Here is a 16,890-nt window from a genome sequence, read left to right as displayed (position 1 = left end):
AGTGAAGATGTTTTCAGGATGTATCTGTCATTTTCCAAAGAATCGTGAAAGGTGAGCTCCTGGAAGCTGGGAATTGTTTCATCGTTCATTGTATTTGAATCTTCAGGGGCTGGCACTTAATAGGTGCTTTAAAAATACTTGTTGACTAATTAATTGATTGGTAGAGACAAACATTTTAGTCCCCTCAGTTACACTCAGTCAGGCAGAATTGATTGGCAGTACATTTTGGTCACATAATCCACATTGGGCATCTGCTGGGTCCCATGGTGGGGGATATCAGGAAAGCCAAAAAAAAAAAGTCTCTTACAGTATGGATAAGAATTGAAAGATGAGGCCAGATGTGAGTGTGTACACAGCACGAGAGTCTGCTCTCGTTAGGTCACCTCTGGAGCAGTAGGTTCAGTTCTGAGTGCGAGCTGCAGAAGGGACTGAGATTGGAAGAACTCGAGGTCACACTGCATGGAGACCAGCGGGAGGAACTGGCAGTGTCCGTCCTGGAGAAAAGCAAGACGTAGAGGGGGCATGATGGCCGACTGTAGGACTTGGAGCACGGCCTCGTGAAGAGGCTCAGACTTGTTCTGCTCGGCCCTCGGAGGCAGAACCAGGAACAATAGGGAGAAATTCAGCTCGTTGTAATGACAAACTTCTTCCTGATGAGAGATGTCCAAGGGTAGAAGTGGCATCTCTGGTGGTAGTGAGGTCTCCCTTTGAGAGAGCTTCGAAGGCGAGTCTGGATTTCCACTTGTTGGGGATAAGATGAAGCACAGAGCAGTTGAACTTGGGGACCACTGGTGCTGTCTTCCTGATCTGCGCTGCTGTCGTCAGTGCATTCCAAGCCACATCAAGACTAGAACTGATGAGCTCTGCCAAGCTGAGAGTGAGCATCTGGAAAAGAGAGAAGGACAAGGGATTGAAGAGGAAGCAGAAGAAGAACGTTGGGAGGACTATCAGAGGGGACTGAGAAAGGTTCAGAAGTGGAACCTTGGTTAACACCTGTTACAGCAAAGAAGCAAAATGTTGTAACACAACACAGCAAAAATAAGAGCTGAGACCTAAGGGTAGTCTGAGAGGCCTAACCGGAACATTCCGAAGAGCCCACGTGGTATCAGTGGCTCTGGTCCACTGGAGGGGGCTCCTTGAGCCAATGGACACAACAATTACCAATATAATTAATTCATAAGTAAAGAGTATTTGTATCAGAATCTACCTCCTCCAGCAATTTGGAATTATGCACAAAGGGCCATAAAACTGGACATGCCCTTTGATCTACCAATGCCACTACTAGGTCTGATCCCAAAGAGACCAAAAAAAAAAAAAGACTTATATATACAAAAATGTTTATAGCAGCTCTTTTTGTGGTGGCAGAAAATTGGAAATTGAAGGGATTCCCATTCGTTGGGGAAGGACTGAACAGGTTGTGGTGTGTGATTATGATGGAATCCTGTTTTGGGAACCCAGGAAGACTTCCATGAACTAATGCAAACTGAAGTGACCAGAACCAGGAGAACATTGTGCACAATCACAGCACTATTATACAGTGCTCAAGTGTGAATGACTTAGCTGTTCCCAGCAATCCAACTATCCCGACAGTTGTAAGGACTTAGGATGAGAAAAGCTATCCGCCTCCAGAGAAGGAACTGACAGAAGCTGGATGCAGATCAAATCATATTTTTTTCACTTTATTTCTCTTGGGATTTTTTTCTGTTTTCTTTCACAACCTGACTAATACGGAAATATATTTTGCATGCCTGCATACGTATAACCTTTATCAAATTGCTCACCTTCTCAATGATGAGGGAGGGAATGTGGGAGAAAATTGCAAACTCAAAATTGTGAAAAACGAAGGTTAAAAATTGTTTTTACGTGTAATTGGGAAAAATAAAATAGTAATTTTTGTTTAATTTTTAAAGAAAAAAAAGAAGAATCCACTTCCTCATATTTCTAGAGCTACTGCGTAACAGCATTTATTTTACTATTTGTACAGACCCAACAAAAATGTAGCCAGAAGTTCATCAGTAGAAAGATTTTTTTTTAAAAATTTCAGATGAAAGGATCATGACCTTTTAAAGATTGGCCTGAAATAACTAATATTTCAAGTTTTACTTACTGTGAATCAGAAAAATCGTGCTTTTTACAGCTTTATTTTCCAAGGCATGAAAGAAGATCAACACTGTGGTCCCTGCTGAAGGAGAGATCAGATCTTTATCTTGTCATCTTTTCACAAATACTTTCCTGACAAATCTGACTCAGGGAAGAAATCTGCCAGAAGGCAGCTGCCCTCGGGAATACATTTGAAGGCCAGCCTGTAGCAGCTTGGAGTTGTTCCTTTCATCACAGTGCAAGCTCCTTTGAGACATCTCTGAGACTGAGCTAGAATTTGGAGGAAGTGACTGAACTGCGGAACAGCTCCTGGCAGACAGACGTGTACAAGCCATGATTAGATTTCAACTTTTCAATTTTGTTTTCTCTTTTTAGTTTTGTTTTACAATTTTCTCACCTCGTCTTGAAAAGCTTTCAGAATCTTGTTTGGCTTTTAAAGAGTGGCAGCAGGCTTTACTAAACCTATTTGTAGATACAGATTTAATATTTCTTTGATATCGGCTCTACCAATTCACAGCAACCTGTGCTTAAAATACATTTTGCCCTAGGTGTTTTTAGGAGGATGTTTTATTTTTCATAAAATGACAATAAGTATAAATATTTTAAGAACTGAATGAATAGAATGCTCAAGAATATGTCAATTATAAATTAATACTCCCATTGAGTGTATACAGTGACTCTACCTCCAGGCATTGTTAGGCTGTTAACATGTTATCTTATCAGCATCCTACAGGATTACTTTGGCCCCGACATGTTTGTAAAACCATCGTGTGTAAACGTAAAACTCTTTGTCCAGGGGTCGTTTTAAAAGTTTAGCTTAAACCATAGTAAAACCAATTCTAGCAACATTCTTTACACTGAGTTCTGAGTACATGGTTTTTTTATAGAGTTATTTTATTTGTAAAGATGTTACCCAGGAAGAAATGATGGCACTTTCTTCCTAATTGATGTTGGAGGAAAAGGACCTTCAAGGCCTCTGTCTTCCTCTGGAGTGTAGTATACTTCACGTGGAACTTTAAAAGAGATGGCAGAGTGAGCCTTTGACCAGGTCTTAAAAGAAGTCGAGATTGGAGTGTAGAGAAGATAAAGGGTAAATAAATATTAAGGGCATTAATAGGGGATTGTTACCTTGTCAGTCAAAATAACCCGAGTTTGTAGATCTTGGTCTTTTGATCCCCTTTGACTTGAAAAAATGTATAGAATTTCCTCATTGTGTCTCCTGTTGATTTCAAATGGATTTCTAAGATTCACAAATTAACTTCTCCTTCTTTGCTCCAGCTATTTTTCCACCTCGACTGTTATCCACTCGACCAGGACAGAAAAGTCCAGTCCTCATCCATGATGACAATTGCTCTGAGAAGGACAGAGAAGAAAGCATCACGTACACTACTGTAGACTGGAGAGATTTCATGTGCAACACCTGGCATCTAGAACCCACGCTACGGTGGGTGTTCTTTGTGGTCCAACTGCAGCGCAGTCCTCGGCTCGGCCTTCTTCAGAGTGGCTTGGTGCACAAGGAGTATTTGTGAGAGTGTAGCTTGTTCAGTGTCATTTGTTTACGCAAAGTCCCTGCTTGTTGAGGGTGATTTTTCCCCTGGGGCCTCTTTGTTGCCACAGCAGTCTTGCTCTCTTTGGCCTTTTGTTTCCTGCTGCTTCCTCTCCTATCCTCACCCACCCAGAAGAGCTGGAGGCTTTTGTAAGGGACTGGATACCACCACCTGGGCTTTCTTAGAGGGTTTCAGAAAAGGTAGCGATCACCGAGCCCTTTCCACCTCTGAATACTCCTGGTCATTTCGTTTTGTTTTAGCACCTCCCAGGGAACAGTGCTTTGCGTGTAACCCAAGTTGGCATACAGCAGTTGATTTACATTGACAACGTGGTATTTGTCTCTCAAATTTGATAAGCAGCCTAGTTTTCCTGTTTTTTACTGAGTAATTATATGTCCACAAGCACTTTTCTTGGAACTGCTAGCTGTTGGGGAGTTTTACCAGGCCTGGAGATGGGAATACTTGCCTGCTATTGAACTCCCTTTGCCTTATCTGAACTGTTTAATACACGGAGTCATGGGGTCTCTGGTCTAAGTCCTAAATTGAAAGCTGGTCATCCTGGTCCTGTGAGAACCTGCGCCATGTTAACTAGGCTGTCCTCCTCATGAACCAGCCATCCATCCCCTGCTCCCGAGGGGATTCTCTGGGATGTTTGAAGCACTCAGTCATAATACATAGGCATTGAAGAATGGGTGCACTTTCCCATGTGCAACTCATGTCATTATTGAGCGTGTGACTAGACTAGAGTGGTTGGATGCTGTCACCTTCCATATGCATACGTTTGTCAAATCTACTTTAGCCCGGGTTGGATCCAATGTAATGGACTTTATGTTTTATACTGAAACATAATTCCACAGGTTTTAGGACTCCTGGGTTCTTTAGAGACCAGATAAATCCAACCCCTTCAATTTAAAGATGAGGGAGCTGTGGCCCTGAGCAGTGAAGGGACTTGTCTAACACAGGGGCCAGGCAGCCATCCTGAGATTCATGCTCGGGTCTTCTCCTCCCTCCCCACACTCTGCTGCCTCCATTAAGTGGACCAAAGAGCTGCGTGGTTGCTTGGCCGGTGTTTGTTTCTACCTCCTAACAGAGGGCCCTGCACTTTCCTTCCTGCTTAGTGATGATCTCTCTCCTTTCGATCATGCTTTAAGGTACATAAAGCACTTCCCTCCAAATAGCCCTGGGAGGTCGGCTGTGTCTATCACTTCTCCCCATTTTTCAGATGAAGAAAGTGAGGTTCACACAGATGAGGTGATTTTTTTTCCTGTGGTCACCCGAGTTCAGAGCTGGGGTGTGTACACAGTTCTTCTGCAAGGCAGCATGGTCCAGCACAAAGAGCTCTGAGAAACCTGGGTTCAAATCCTGGCTCTGCTGCTTCCCACATGTGTGACCTTGGACAGGTCTCTACCACTCTGGACCTCAGTTTGTATCTTATAAAATTAGGGAATTGGATCCTAAATCCTGTGATTCTGAGCCCAGAACTGGGTTGTGAACAGCACACAGCCTCTTCTCAGCTCTCCAGAGTCCAGGTCAAGTGTGCTTTATTCCACGTGCCCCACTGCCCCCAGCCAAAAGAAAACATCCCACTTTGTATAAAGGCTCTATCATATTCAAACGTTACCACACCAGAAAATAAGAGGGCAGAGTGTCTTATAAGCAGAGACTGCTGTGTGGACAGGGGCTAGGAACTGCTTTGGTAGGAGGAGGTTTTCATTCAAGAGAACATCCCATAACCAAGTCAGCAAAACACTCGTACTCTGGACAATGAGAAATTGTAGCCCTTTCTCTAGAGTTGTTTGAAAGTTTTAAAATACTAAAGTCATTTGGATGATGCAGAAAACTATTTAGGACAATCTGTTTTGTAAATGCAAGTAGACAGAATGAAAAATGCTATGAATTTTTTTAGATTACACTAAAATAAAGGTAAAAATAATATAATTTTCCATTTAATTGTCATTGGAACCAAAGTCTCGAACCTAGTGTATGAGGACGAGCCGTACTGATAGCAGTTTCTTCTCCCAGCTTTTTGCGTGCTTTATCTCAGGATCCTCACAGCAATTACAAGCTCATGGAGTCAGAGCTAAATGAGACCTGTTAGTTCCCTTTCTTTTGTTTTTTTTAATTTAGTTTATTTTATTGTGAACTTAAGAAATAAAACAAGCATTTCCATAACAGTTGAATAGGGAAAAAAGATAATTGTACATGAAACTGCAAATCTACTATATACAACTCGCTGTTCTATTTAAATATATAATAAGGCTATCATGTACCTTTCTTTTTTTCCCCTTTTTTTCCTTCCTCATCTCCTCAGCCCTAGAGATGGCATTAGACACAAATATGTATAAATGTGTAAAACCATTCTATACATACGTCTGTTTACCGGTTCTTTCTTTTTTTAATTTTTTTTAAAATTTATTTACTTAATATTTTTAGTTTTCAGCATTGATTTTCACAAGAGTTTGAAATACAAATTTTCTCCCTATTTCTACCCTCCCCCCCTACTCCCCCATTCCCTTTTCCCTTACTTTCTTGTAGGGCAAGATAGATTTCTATGCCCTGTTGCCTGTATATCTTATGTCCTAGTTGCATGCAAAACTTTTTTTTGAACATCTGCTTTTAAAACTTTAAGTTCGAAATTCTCTCCCCTCTTCCCTCCCCACTCACCCTCCCTAAGAAGGCAAGCAATTCAACATAGGCCACATGTGTATCATTATGCAAAACCCTTCCACAGTACTCATGATGTGAAAGACTAACTATATTTTGCTCCTTCCTATCCTATCCCCCTTTATTCAGTTTTCTCCCTTGACCCTGTCCCTTTTTGAAAGTGTTTGCTTTTGATTATCTCCTCCCCCTATCTGCCCTCCCTTCTGTCATTCCCTCTTTTTTATCTCCTTCCTCCTTCTTTCCTGTGGGGTAAGATACCCAGTTCAATGTGTATGTTATTCCCTCCTCAGGTCAAATCCGATGAGAGCAAGGTTTACTCAATACCCCTCACCTGCCCCCTCTACCCTTCCAACAAACTGCTTTTTCTTGCCACTTTTATGCGAGATAATTTACGCCATTCTGTCTCCCCCTTTCTCCCTCTCTCAATATATTCCTCTCTTATCCCTTTATTTGATTTTATTTTTTGATATCATCCCTTCATATTCACCTCACCCTGTGCCCTCTGTCTATATATGTAATGTATATTCCCTTTGGCTACCCTAATACTGAGGTCTCATGAATCATACACATCATCTTTCTATGTAGGAATGTAAACAAAACAGTTCAACTTTAGTTAGTCCCTTATGATTTCTCTTTCTTGTTTACCTTTTCATGCTTCTCTTGATTCTTCTATTTGAAAGTCAAATTTTCTATTCAGCTCTGGTCTTTTCACTGAGAAAGCTTGAAAGTCCTATATTTTATTGGAAGTCCATATTTTGCCTTGGAGCATGATACTCAGTTTTGCTGGGTAGGTGATTCTTGGTTTCAATCCTAGCTCCATTGACCTCTGGAATATCATATGCCAAGCCCTTCAATCCCTTAAGGTAGAAGCTGCTAGATCTTGTGTTATCCTGATTATGTTTCCACAATATTCAAATTGTTTCTTTCTGGCTGCTTGCAGTATTTTCTCCTTGATCTGGGAGCTCTGGAATTTGGCAACAATATTCCTAGGAGTTTTCTTTTTGGGATCTTTTTCAGGAGGTGATCATTGGATTCTTTCAGTTTCTGTTTTACCCTCTGGCTCTAGAATATCAGGACAGTTCTCCTTGATAATTTCTTGAAAGATGATATCTAGGCTCTTTTTTTGATCATGGCTTTCAGGTAGTCCAATAATTTTTAAATTATCTCTCCTGGATCTATTTTCCAGGTCAGTGGTTTTTCCAAGGAGATATTTGACATTGTCTTACATTTTTTCATTCCTTTGGTTCTGTTTTATAATATCTTGATTTCTCATAAAGTCACTAGCTTCCACTTGCTCCAGTCTAATTTTTTAGGTAGTATTTTCTTCAGTGGTCTTTTGAACCTCCTTTTGAATTCTGCCTTTCAAGGCATTCTTCTCCTCATTGGCTTTTTGGAGCTCTTTTGCCATTTGAGTTAGTCTATTTTTTAAGGCGTTATTTTCTTCAGTATTTTTGGGGTCTCCTTTAGCAAGTCATTGACTTGTTTTTCATGGTTTTCCCGTATCACTCTCATTTCTCTTCCCAATTTTTCCTCTACTTCTCTTACTTGCTTTTCCAAATCCTTTTTGAGCTCTTCCATGGCCTGAGACCAGTTCATGTTTTTCTTGGATGGTTTTGATGTAGGCTCTTTGACTTTGTTGACTTCTTCTGGCTGTATGTTTTGATCTTCTTTGTCACCAAGGAAAGATTCCAAAGTCAGAGTCTGAAGCTGAGAGCGTTTTCACTGGCTGGCCATGTTCCCAGCCAACTACTTGACCCTTGAGTTTTTCGTCAGGATATGACTGCTTGTAGAGTAGAGAGTACTTTGTCCCAAGCTTGAGGGGCTGTGCTGCTGTTTTCAGAGCTATTTCTACACAGCAAACTTTGCCACACCAGCGCTCCTCCTCCCCCAAGAGCCGCCAACCTGGACCGTGACTCAGATCTAAGCAGGCTCTGCACTCCCACTCTGATCTGCCACTTAATTCTTCCCATCAGATGGGCCTGGGGCCGAAAGCAACTGCAGCTGTAGTCCCTCCAAGTGGCACCACCTCCGCTGCCCCCAGGGCAGTGGCCAAACTGAGAACTCTTTTCACTCTGTCCCCAAAGTTTTTCTCACTAACCTTCTCTGTTGTCTTTGGTGTTTGTGGGTTGAGAAGTCTGGTAACTGCCACAGCTCACTGATTCAGGGCTCTAGGGCCTGTTCGACTGGCTCCCAGTCTGGTTGATCCTGGCATGGCCCATGTGGGGCTCTGCTCTGCTCCGCTCCCAGCTCCGTGCAATAGACCTTACCCAGTGACCATCCAGGCTGTCCTGGGCTGGAGTCCTGCTTCCCTCTGCTATTTCATAGGTTCTCCAGTTCTAGAATTTGTTCAGAGCCATTTTTATAGGTGTTGGGAGGGTCCTGGGGGAGAGCTTTAGGCAGGTCCCTGCTTTCCAGCCGCCATCTTGCCTCCACCCTCCCTTTCTTCTGTTTTTACAGATAGGGAAACTGAGGCACTGAATATTGAAGTGACTTGCCCAAGAGTATTAAGGAGCAAACCAGCACTTCTGTCTCCAAATCCATTGCCCTTTCCTTTATGCCTGCTGATTCTAGAAACTTTTAAGAGATTCTTTAAAACTAAACAGATTCTTTTTATTGCTCTTTGGGACATTCCAGTTAGCATATGCCCCAGGCCTAAAAAAGCTTTTAGCAAGATCAGTCAGTGAATTAGCAAAAAGGAAAAAAGATGCCTTTTGTTTGGGCTTTCTTAAGAACCTATAGGTGCATTTAATCTCATTTGGCTTCCAGCCCATTCACCATTATGTACTCTTAGCCAAGCAGATACAAGACTGTGGCCCAGTTCGCTCTAGACTCGGGGTTTGGGTTACAGTGATGTCATGTTATATGGCTACTAATTTTTTGCATGCCAAAATTTGTATAAGTAGAAAGGTAGTTTTGAACCTGTATCCAAAATTTCAGGTCTATGTGGGGCTTTACTCAAAACTTTTTTTTCTTTTTAAGGTTAATTTCCTGGACTGGAAGAAAAATTGACCCAGTAGGTGTTGATTATATTCTTCAAAAGTTGGGCTTTCATCATGCTAGAACCACTATTCCTAAATGGCTTCAAAGAGGAGTCATGGACCCATTGGATAAGGTTCTCTCGGTCCTCATCAAAAAGCTCGGTACCTCACTGCAAGACGAAAAAGAGAGGAGAGGAAAAGACAAGGAAGAACACTAAAGCGTAACTGTCTATGAACAAGCTATAACTGTGTCCGTTAAGTTTACTACAGCGAAAGGTTTTATTGTATAGTAAAATTATTTTCTGTATAATTTAAAGATGATTTTAATGGGTTTTGGCTAATTTGTTCAAACAGTTTGTGAGTTTATCTGTTTATTATGGTAGTGCCACCATTCTGTATACAGTGAAGTATTGCATGATGATGTAAATTTTGTGAAAAAAAAATAGATTAAATATGTAAATCTTTTGTTAGCATTTATAATTGTATTATGTGCAATATGATTCCTGCATCCTTAAAATATTTGCAGATTAACTGTGAATTTTTGTGACTAATTAGCTGTAACTTTTTTTCAAATCTTGCTGATAATTTGACCTTCTTTTTGGTTGGTAATGGCTTTTATTTCCCTTGGTAATGTGTAGACTTGTATAAATTCCAGTATGTATATAGTTTAAGAAACTGTGATCTGATTGCATAGCATTAAAATGTTGTTTGTTACAGTTGTAATAAAAAGCCATGATAACTTATTTTCAGTGTTCATGTCTGTATGGCTTTTTTTTTCTTTTGTAGCTTGTTATTTCACAATGGGCAGGATTGTCATCTTGACCCTGTAGAACATGTCTAAGTAATACTTCCTAACTCTTTATGCCCCAGATAATTAGTTAAGCTTCTAAACTCAGCCATAAAGTAACTTGTAGGTACTAAATGCAACATGGTCTCCTGTATTTTCTGCCTTTCCCCTTCATTGACTTTCCTTCTCCTCGGTATGCCTTCTCTCATTATGGCTTTACTCCGCCATCCCTCCTGCCTGGAATAGGCTTCTTTCTTCACTCCTTATCAGAGGGGACAGGTGAGGTTAGATAAACAGATGTGCCGATAGATCTCTTCAGCAGGGCTATTGCCTTCATGGTGCTGGAAGCCTTCTTGGCATCCTCTTCATATCATGTAGATACCAGGGGAGGATGCAGGCTGTTTGTTAGGCCGGTGTCCTTGACTCTTGCCCTGCAACAGGCATGTTGTTTTCTCTAGTTATAAATTCCCCAGTGACATCTTTTACATTACTTCTGTATAATCCCTCACTAGTAATGTGTTCCAGCTAGCTCACGTGTACCGTGCACCTACTCCTATACAGCCATAAAATATCAGCAGAAAAATACCAGTATTAAAGAACGTAGCCTTGTTTCAAGGAGAAGTTTGGGCTTTGGCCAGCTTCCCAAAGGCAGTCAACCCACTGTCCTTTTCATCTCTGGCCCCAGAGCATTGTCTATTTGCAGTATCTATCTCTACATACTGATCAATGAGTATGATCCACCCAAACACACACAGACTTAATAGTATAGAACCAAGATCATATAATATGATAATATGACATGCCAGATACTAGGGATCGAAATAAAAAAGCAGCACAATCCCTGCCTCCAAGGAATCTACATTCTCCTGGAGGGACAGAACATGGTCAGAGATAAAACATAAAACAAATACAAAATGGTAGGGGGTAAGGAGAAGAGGAGCCCTCACATCTGGGGAATCAGGAACAGCCTAGACAAGGTGGCCTTTAAGCTGAGCCTTGAAGTGGTTCAAGAGGCAGAGGTGAGGAGAGAGAGCGTTCCAGGTATGGGAGACAGCCTGTGCAAAGACACAGAGATGGGTAATGGAACAGCTAATCAGGTAGTTTGGCTGAACTGCAAGATGGGGAACGATGTGTAATTAACCAGTAAAAAGTAGATTGAAGCCAGACTGTGAAGGGTTTTTGGTACTGAGTCCCAGACAGCAGGATTTTTATCTTATTCTAAAGGTAACAGATTAGTGCTAGTATTTACTGATCAGGGGAATGACATAGCCTCACTTGTGCTTTAGGAACAGCAAGCTGGGAGTCGTGTGAAGGGAGCGTGGATTGAACAAAAGAATGTTTGATAGAAGACCACCAGTTGGGGGACATTACACTAGTTCTGGCCAAAGGTGATGAGAGGCAGAATTAGCCCCTCAATGGTGGCTATATGAATGGAGAGAAGGAGGTAGATGCGAGAAATGTTGCAGGATTAGAATGGCCCAAACTTGGCAAGAGATTTGACTGGGGTGGGGCTGGGGGGGACATGGATATTGGGTAAATTAGTGAAGAGTGAAAGATCATTTCAAGGTTTGTGAACCTGGGTGATGGAAGAAGGGTGGTCCCCTCGACCAAAATAGGAAAGTTAGGAAGAAGGATGAGTGTAGGAGGAAAAATAATGAGTTTTATTTTAGATACGTTGAATGGAAGATTTTTGAACCATCTGAGGCAGTTGGAAATGCAGGACTGGAGCTCAGGAGAAAGGTGAAAGCTGGACATGTACACATATATGCACACATGTTTATGTGTATATGTACACACACGCATACAGACATCTAATGTATATGTATGTATATACACATATGTACATATATCACCTATTTCAAAACCTCTCCCAAAGTGACCGCAAGTACTGTTACTGTATTTTTAAGAGGCAATGAAATCTTGGACAGGTGCTGTCATTCTGTGTGAAAACTGAGAGTTTGTCACCGGAGAGACTGTTCACTGTGGTGGCTAAAGAGAGATCAAAGAAAAAGAATAAGGGAACTTATTTCTTGAGAGAACTAACTGCATTTAACCCTTATCTTGTGCAGAAACATAAAGAGACTCAAGAGGCTTTAACTGATACTGTGAGGGAAGTGAAGATTGAGACTGTGTTGCCCAAATTGAGAAGTCAGCAGGTGTAGCAGTAGTTAGAAGTATTGGGACTATGACCTATCTCACATTTCATACAGAGTAAATAATTACTTCTTTGTTTTACTGTCTGTTATGCTGTTATTAGATAACATAATCAGTATCCATGGCATTTAGGCCTAGTGAATTTAGTGCATTTGATAAAGAGATAAACACTAATATTTAATAAACTGGGGTGGGGGCCCAGAGCTAATTGATTAATCAACAAGAAAGATGTTGCAATTTTATTAATGTGGAAATTTCAAAACATATTCTTTAATTACTTTAGAATCCAAGATGAGAACGAAGAAGGAAGATGAGCTAGTAGAAAGGGTAGTAACATAAGCTGCACATAGAATATGCATCTCTAACCTGGGTTCCCTATAGATTTAGGAGTCACATGCATAGGGAAGAAGGTTACATCCATGGTATCTGATGAGCTCACCAATAGAAAAGAGGGCCAAGGACTGAGTCCTGGGAGACATGTATGCATAGGAGACAACATGTATGATAAGCCTGCAAAAGACACTGAGAAACTTCAAGGACAGTTATACTCCCTGAAATTATGTCATTCAACAGGCATTTATTAAGCACCTGTGTGCTTAGTACATACAAGGCTCTTACTGAGAATGGGACTGCTACAAGATCCCTGAGAATGACTGAGAAAGCTTAATAAGAGAACTAAAGAAAGACATGGAGGGAAATGAGAATTCACCGAAGAATTTGAAAAGACAAACGAGAAATGATGATGTAGAATCTATGTGGACATATTAATACATTTTGGAGGGACTATAGGTAGGCAAGCATGTTGGTTCACTGTTTATGTTATGACTCAATCTCAAAGTGACTGGTACAAAACATCCCCTACCAAACATGTGTATATACACACATGATCCTTGGGAGAGCAGATACTTGAAGCCCACTGGTCCTGAAGCACACGTATAGAAAACACATAGGGCTGGGACACCTCCCAACTTCAGGCCTAAGGAGTCTTTCCCCTCAGAGAATCCACATTAAATTTACTTTTGGGTGTGGTGTCACCAAAGGACGAGTTACTTCCTTACTCAGCTGAGCTAGTTTCCTTCACAAAAATGACAAAATGCTATTGGTCATAATCATGCTATTGGATGGATAGGGGGCTTGCCCTCCACATGCCCAGATTACCTAACATGGAGGCGCCCTGCATCCTGCATTTTCCTACCAGGTAAATGGGTAGAACCTCCTATGATTGGCTGTATAACTGAAAGGGGCTGCATCTTAAAAGCTGGCAGGCTGGGAAGGTGTCTCTTTCCTGCTGCATCCAGAAAGGCAAGAAGGTAATTCACTCATGAACCTCCCTCTTTTATACCAACTCTGGGAAAAGGGCCTGGGGTCTCTCTGTTCTATCTATCTATCTGTCTGTCTGTCTGTCTGTCTAGCTATCTATATATGTAAGAATCTCATGGAAAATAATGGGGAAAAATTGGTTTGGAAGGAGGCCCAGCAGTACCAAATGTCAAACTTCAGTACAAACACTAATTATCCAATCAGCTTGGCACTGGATAGAGAGTCAATCAGTATAACAAATTAGGTATACAAGATGCAAACAAAACAAACACAATAGCATAGTGTTTGCTAAACCCACAGACCCCCTACTACTGGGCCAAAGGCTCACTATTCACCAAACACTTCTGGAAAAAAACAAAAAGCAGTCCACCAGAAGCTAAGTTTAGACCAACACTTTATACCATACACCAATACAAGTTTCAAATGCATACTTGACGTAGATGCAAAAGATAGATAGGTGGCACAGCAGATGGAGTGCTGGACTTAGAATCAGGAAAACCTGAGTTCAAATCCAGCCTCAGACACTTGACTAGCTGTGTAACCCTGGGCAAGTTACTTAAACTATGTCTGCCTCAGTTTTCTCCTCTGTGGAATGGGTGAAGTGATAGCACTATTTGGAAAGGGCTTTGCAAACCTTAAAGCACTATGTAAAAGTTAGCTATTCGCTAGCTATTAGAATACATCATAAATACAACGGACACAACAGAAAAACCTGAGCCAGAAACATCATCCTAACCTCTCGGCTTACCCAGATAGGGCTATGAGTGGTCCATCTTGAGCCTAGCTCCTCCACTTCCTAATAGATGCACTGCTCCTGCCTGGGTCAAAATGAAGGAAAGTGTTTTTATTAAAAAGAGTTCAGCCTGACTTCAATCCAGGAAAAAAAACCCAAGAAGATAAAGAATGTTTATTGTCCAGACAATGACTTGGAGTCAGACAGCCATGGAGTTGGATCATTGACGCATACCCCTTGAATAGATACTATGCATGAACAACGAGCTTGGTCCAGAAAACAGAGGAGGGTAGGGGCTGGATTAATTTGGGGAACAGTCTAGTGTTTTTAACAGTTCCAAATTTCTCCTGGAAGCAAAGGCTCAACTTTTTTTTTCCCAGTGATCCTCTATGATTGCTAAGTCACATAATACCACAGTTTCTGAAAGACATTTTTTTTAATCTGGACTTCATCACCTCCAGAAACTCATCATTCTGCAATTCGAGATCCACTCTGAAACTCACTGTTCCTCAGCACCCCCTGCTCCTGGGGCCCTTCCCTTCTTCTGGGTGGAGAGGGTATGGAGTGGACATCTGGGTGTTAGCTCCTGATCCTTCACCATAAAAGAATACACAAGAAATTCACCATATCATTTATTGTGACTGCTTTCTTGGACTTCATCATCTCCAGAAACTCATCATTCTGCAAGATGTAATTAACTTTGAAACTTTTACCTCCTTAGATCATTTTCCACCCTGATTCCAGAACATCATGCTACTTTCTTATCTCCCCACTGGATTATCAACTCCTTGAAGAGAGAGACTGTCTTACACTTCCCTTTCCATTCCCAGGGCTTTGTGCAATGCCTGGCACATAGTAGTGATGTGGTTTGAGAGGTTCAGGGACCCCTCAAGGACTGAAGTACAGGAGAGGGTCATCTGGAATGAATTCACAGACTCAAGCATTCTTTAATTCAAGTTGACAAAGGCTTATGGTAACCCCAATACTGCAGGCAGAGCTCTGTAGGGAACTTGCAACCTAACAGGAATGATGTTAAAACTTATATAGGAAATGTAGCGGATTATCTGGTAGATACGCTAATTGGGTGATAACACACAACCTTGGTTGCTGGTATCCGTCACTACTGGAGACTGTAGGAAGGGATTTCTAAGGGGTGTGTTTTTGGTCTGTTACATCTGTAGCAAGATAGCTTTGAGAGGTGATGTCTGTAGCTTGACCTCTACATTGTACACAATTACTGTGGGAGTCAATACATGTTAATTCTGCTGGTACAAGATACTTCTGTTTTTACAAGGGAAATCCTACAGAGGTCAGCTTGTTCTTGTAACAAGGAAAGATAGTTTGTCTTACTGGGGCCCACTCATGAGTTATTGTTAGACATACTGTTCTTGGGCTGGGGAGAAAACTGTCAGGGACAGTGTTTTGAGGCTAGGGAGAGATGTGATCTTGGAATTGGGGTCCAAGCACAAGCACCCAAGCGCCCCATTAGCAGGCGATGTTGTTCAGTTGTGTCTGACTCTCTGTGACCCCATTTGGGCCTTTCTTGGCCAAGATGCTGGAGTAGTTTGCCACTTCCTTCTCCAGCTCATTTGACAGATGAGGAAACTGAGCCAAACAGGGTTAAGTGATTTGCCCCAGGGTCACAGAGCTAGTAAGTGTCTGAGGCCAGATTTGAACTCAGGAAGAGGAGTCTTCCTGACTCCAGGCCTGGTGTTCTAACCACTGGGCCACTTAGCTGCCCAAAATGTTTATTTAATCAGACTCTAAAGTTGTGGGTCACCCAAAAACAATGGTGGGGTCTGTAACATATGGAGAGCGCACATGCTGTAGTGGGCAATGCCAAGAGAACTAGAAGAAAACCCTCCGTGTGCTGGGTGGACCGGGGGTTCCAGATTTACAGGAAGAGATGGATGGCATGTACAAGCTGAGAAGGCAAAAATGGGTCCTAATCTGCATTGTGGGATGAGTACCCACATTGATGATATCACAGGTACAGTGAAATATTTAAGTACTCCCATTTTGGATTAAGTTAGAGGTGGCTGTGGCTGTTTCTTAAGAGCCAGAGCTGGACTAATTCATTTATTCTCTACTCATCCCATGACTATTGAGATTCAGCATGTATATTAAGGAAAAAAGTGAATTGTTGAATCTTGTAAATAAATGAGAAGCAAAGTTTCCAAAGATAGAAATGGGGGCTTAGAGCAGAGATTTCTGGTTTTTGCAATCTGACCTTATTCCAGGTCACACGCATAGATTAGCAGAAACAGTGTGTGTTGGACAGAGAGGCAAGCTTGGTGATAGGAAGGACTGCTAGGTTCCGTCAGTCCTGCCTCTGATGCCTATTGGCTGCCAGGCTCTAGGAAGATCTCTTCCCATCTCAGTGCCCCCAGGAAACTTTCTAAGACTAGACTGTAAGCTGCAGAAAAGGTGCCAACTTGCATTGAGAGAGTTTCTTCATTTGTAAGTTTCCTATTCTAATGACATCATAGATTCAGTCCCTAGCCTTACTCCTAGCGCTGATCCTATGATTAGGATACCTGAAATCCTGCTACATCCCCTGTGTCAGACATCAACCCCAACAAAAAGGGACCTCTAATGCCTGATTAC

The 16,890-nt window shown here is 41.7% G+C and overlaps 1 protein-coding gene across 1 annotated transcript in view; it reads left to right on the top strand.

Annotated features, from left to right (window-relative positions):
• KIAA1109 (KIAA1109 ortholog) overlaps window positions 1-10,032 on the top strand; it is a 211,491-nt gene extending 201,459 nt beyond the window's left edge. The window contains exons 85-86 of the mRNA XM_036763063.1: window positions 3,379-3,544; window positions 9,291-10,032. Coding sequence (XP_036618958.1) covers window positions 3,379-3,544; window positions 9,291-9,507 — 383 coding nt within the window. The 3' untranslated portion in view covers window positions 9,508-10,032. The remainder of the gene's footprint in view (window positions 1-3,378; window positions 3,545-9,290) is intronic.
• The last annotated feature ends 6,858 nt before the right edge of the window (window positions 10,033-16,890 follow it).

Source organism: Trichosurus vulpecula, chromosome 6 (genome assembly GCF_011100635.1).
Source record: "Trichosurus vulpecula isolate mTriVul1 chromosome 6, mTriVul1.pri, whole genome shotgun sequence".
Classification (NCBI taxonomy): domain Eukaryota; kingdom Metazoa; phylum Chordata; class Mammalia; order Diprotodontia; family Phalangeridae; genus Trichosurus; species Trichosurus vulpecula.
The sequence above is the reverse complement of the archived record's forward strand: the minus strand, read 5'-3'. Positions and strand labels throughout refer to the sequence as shown.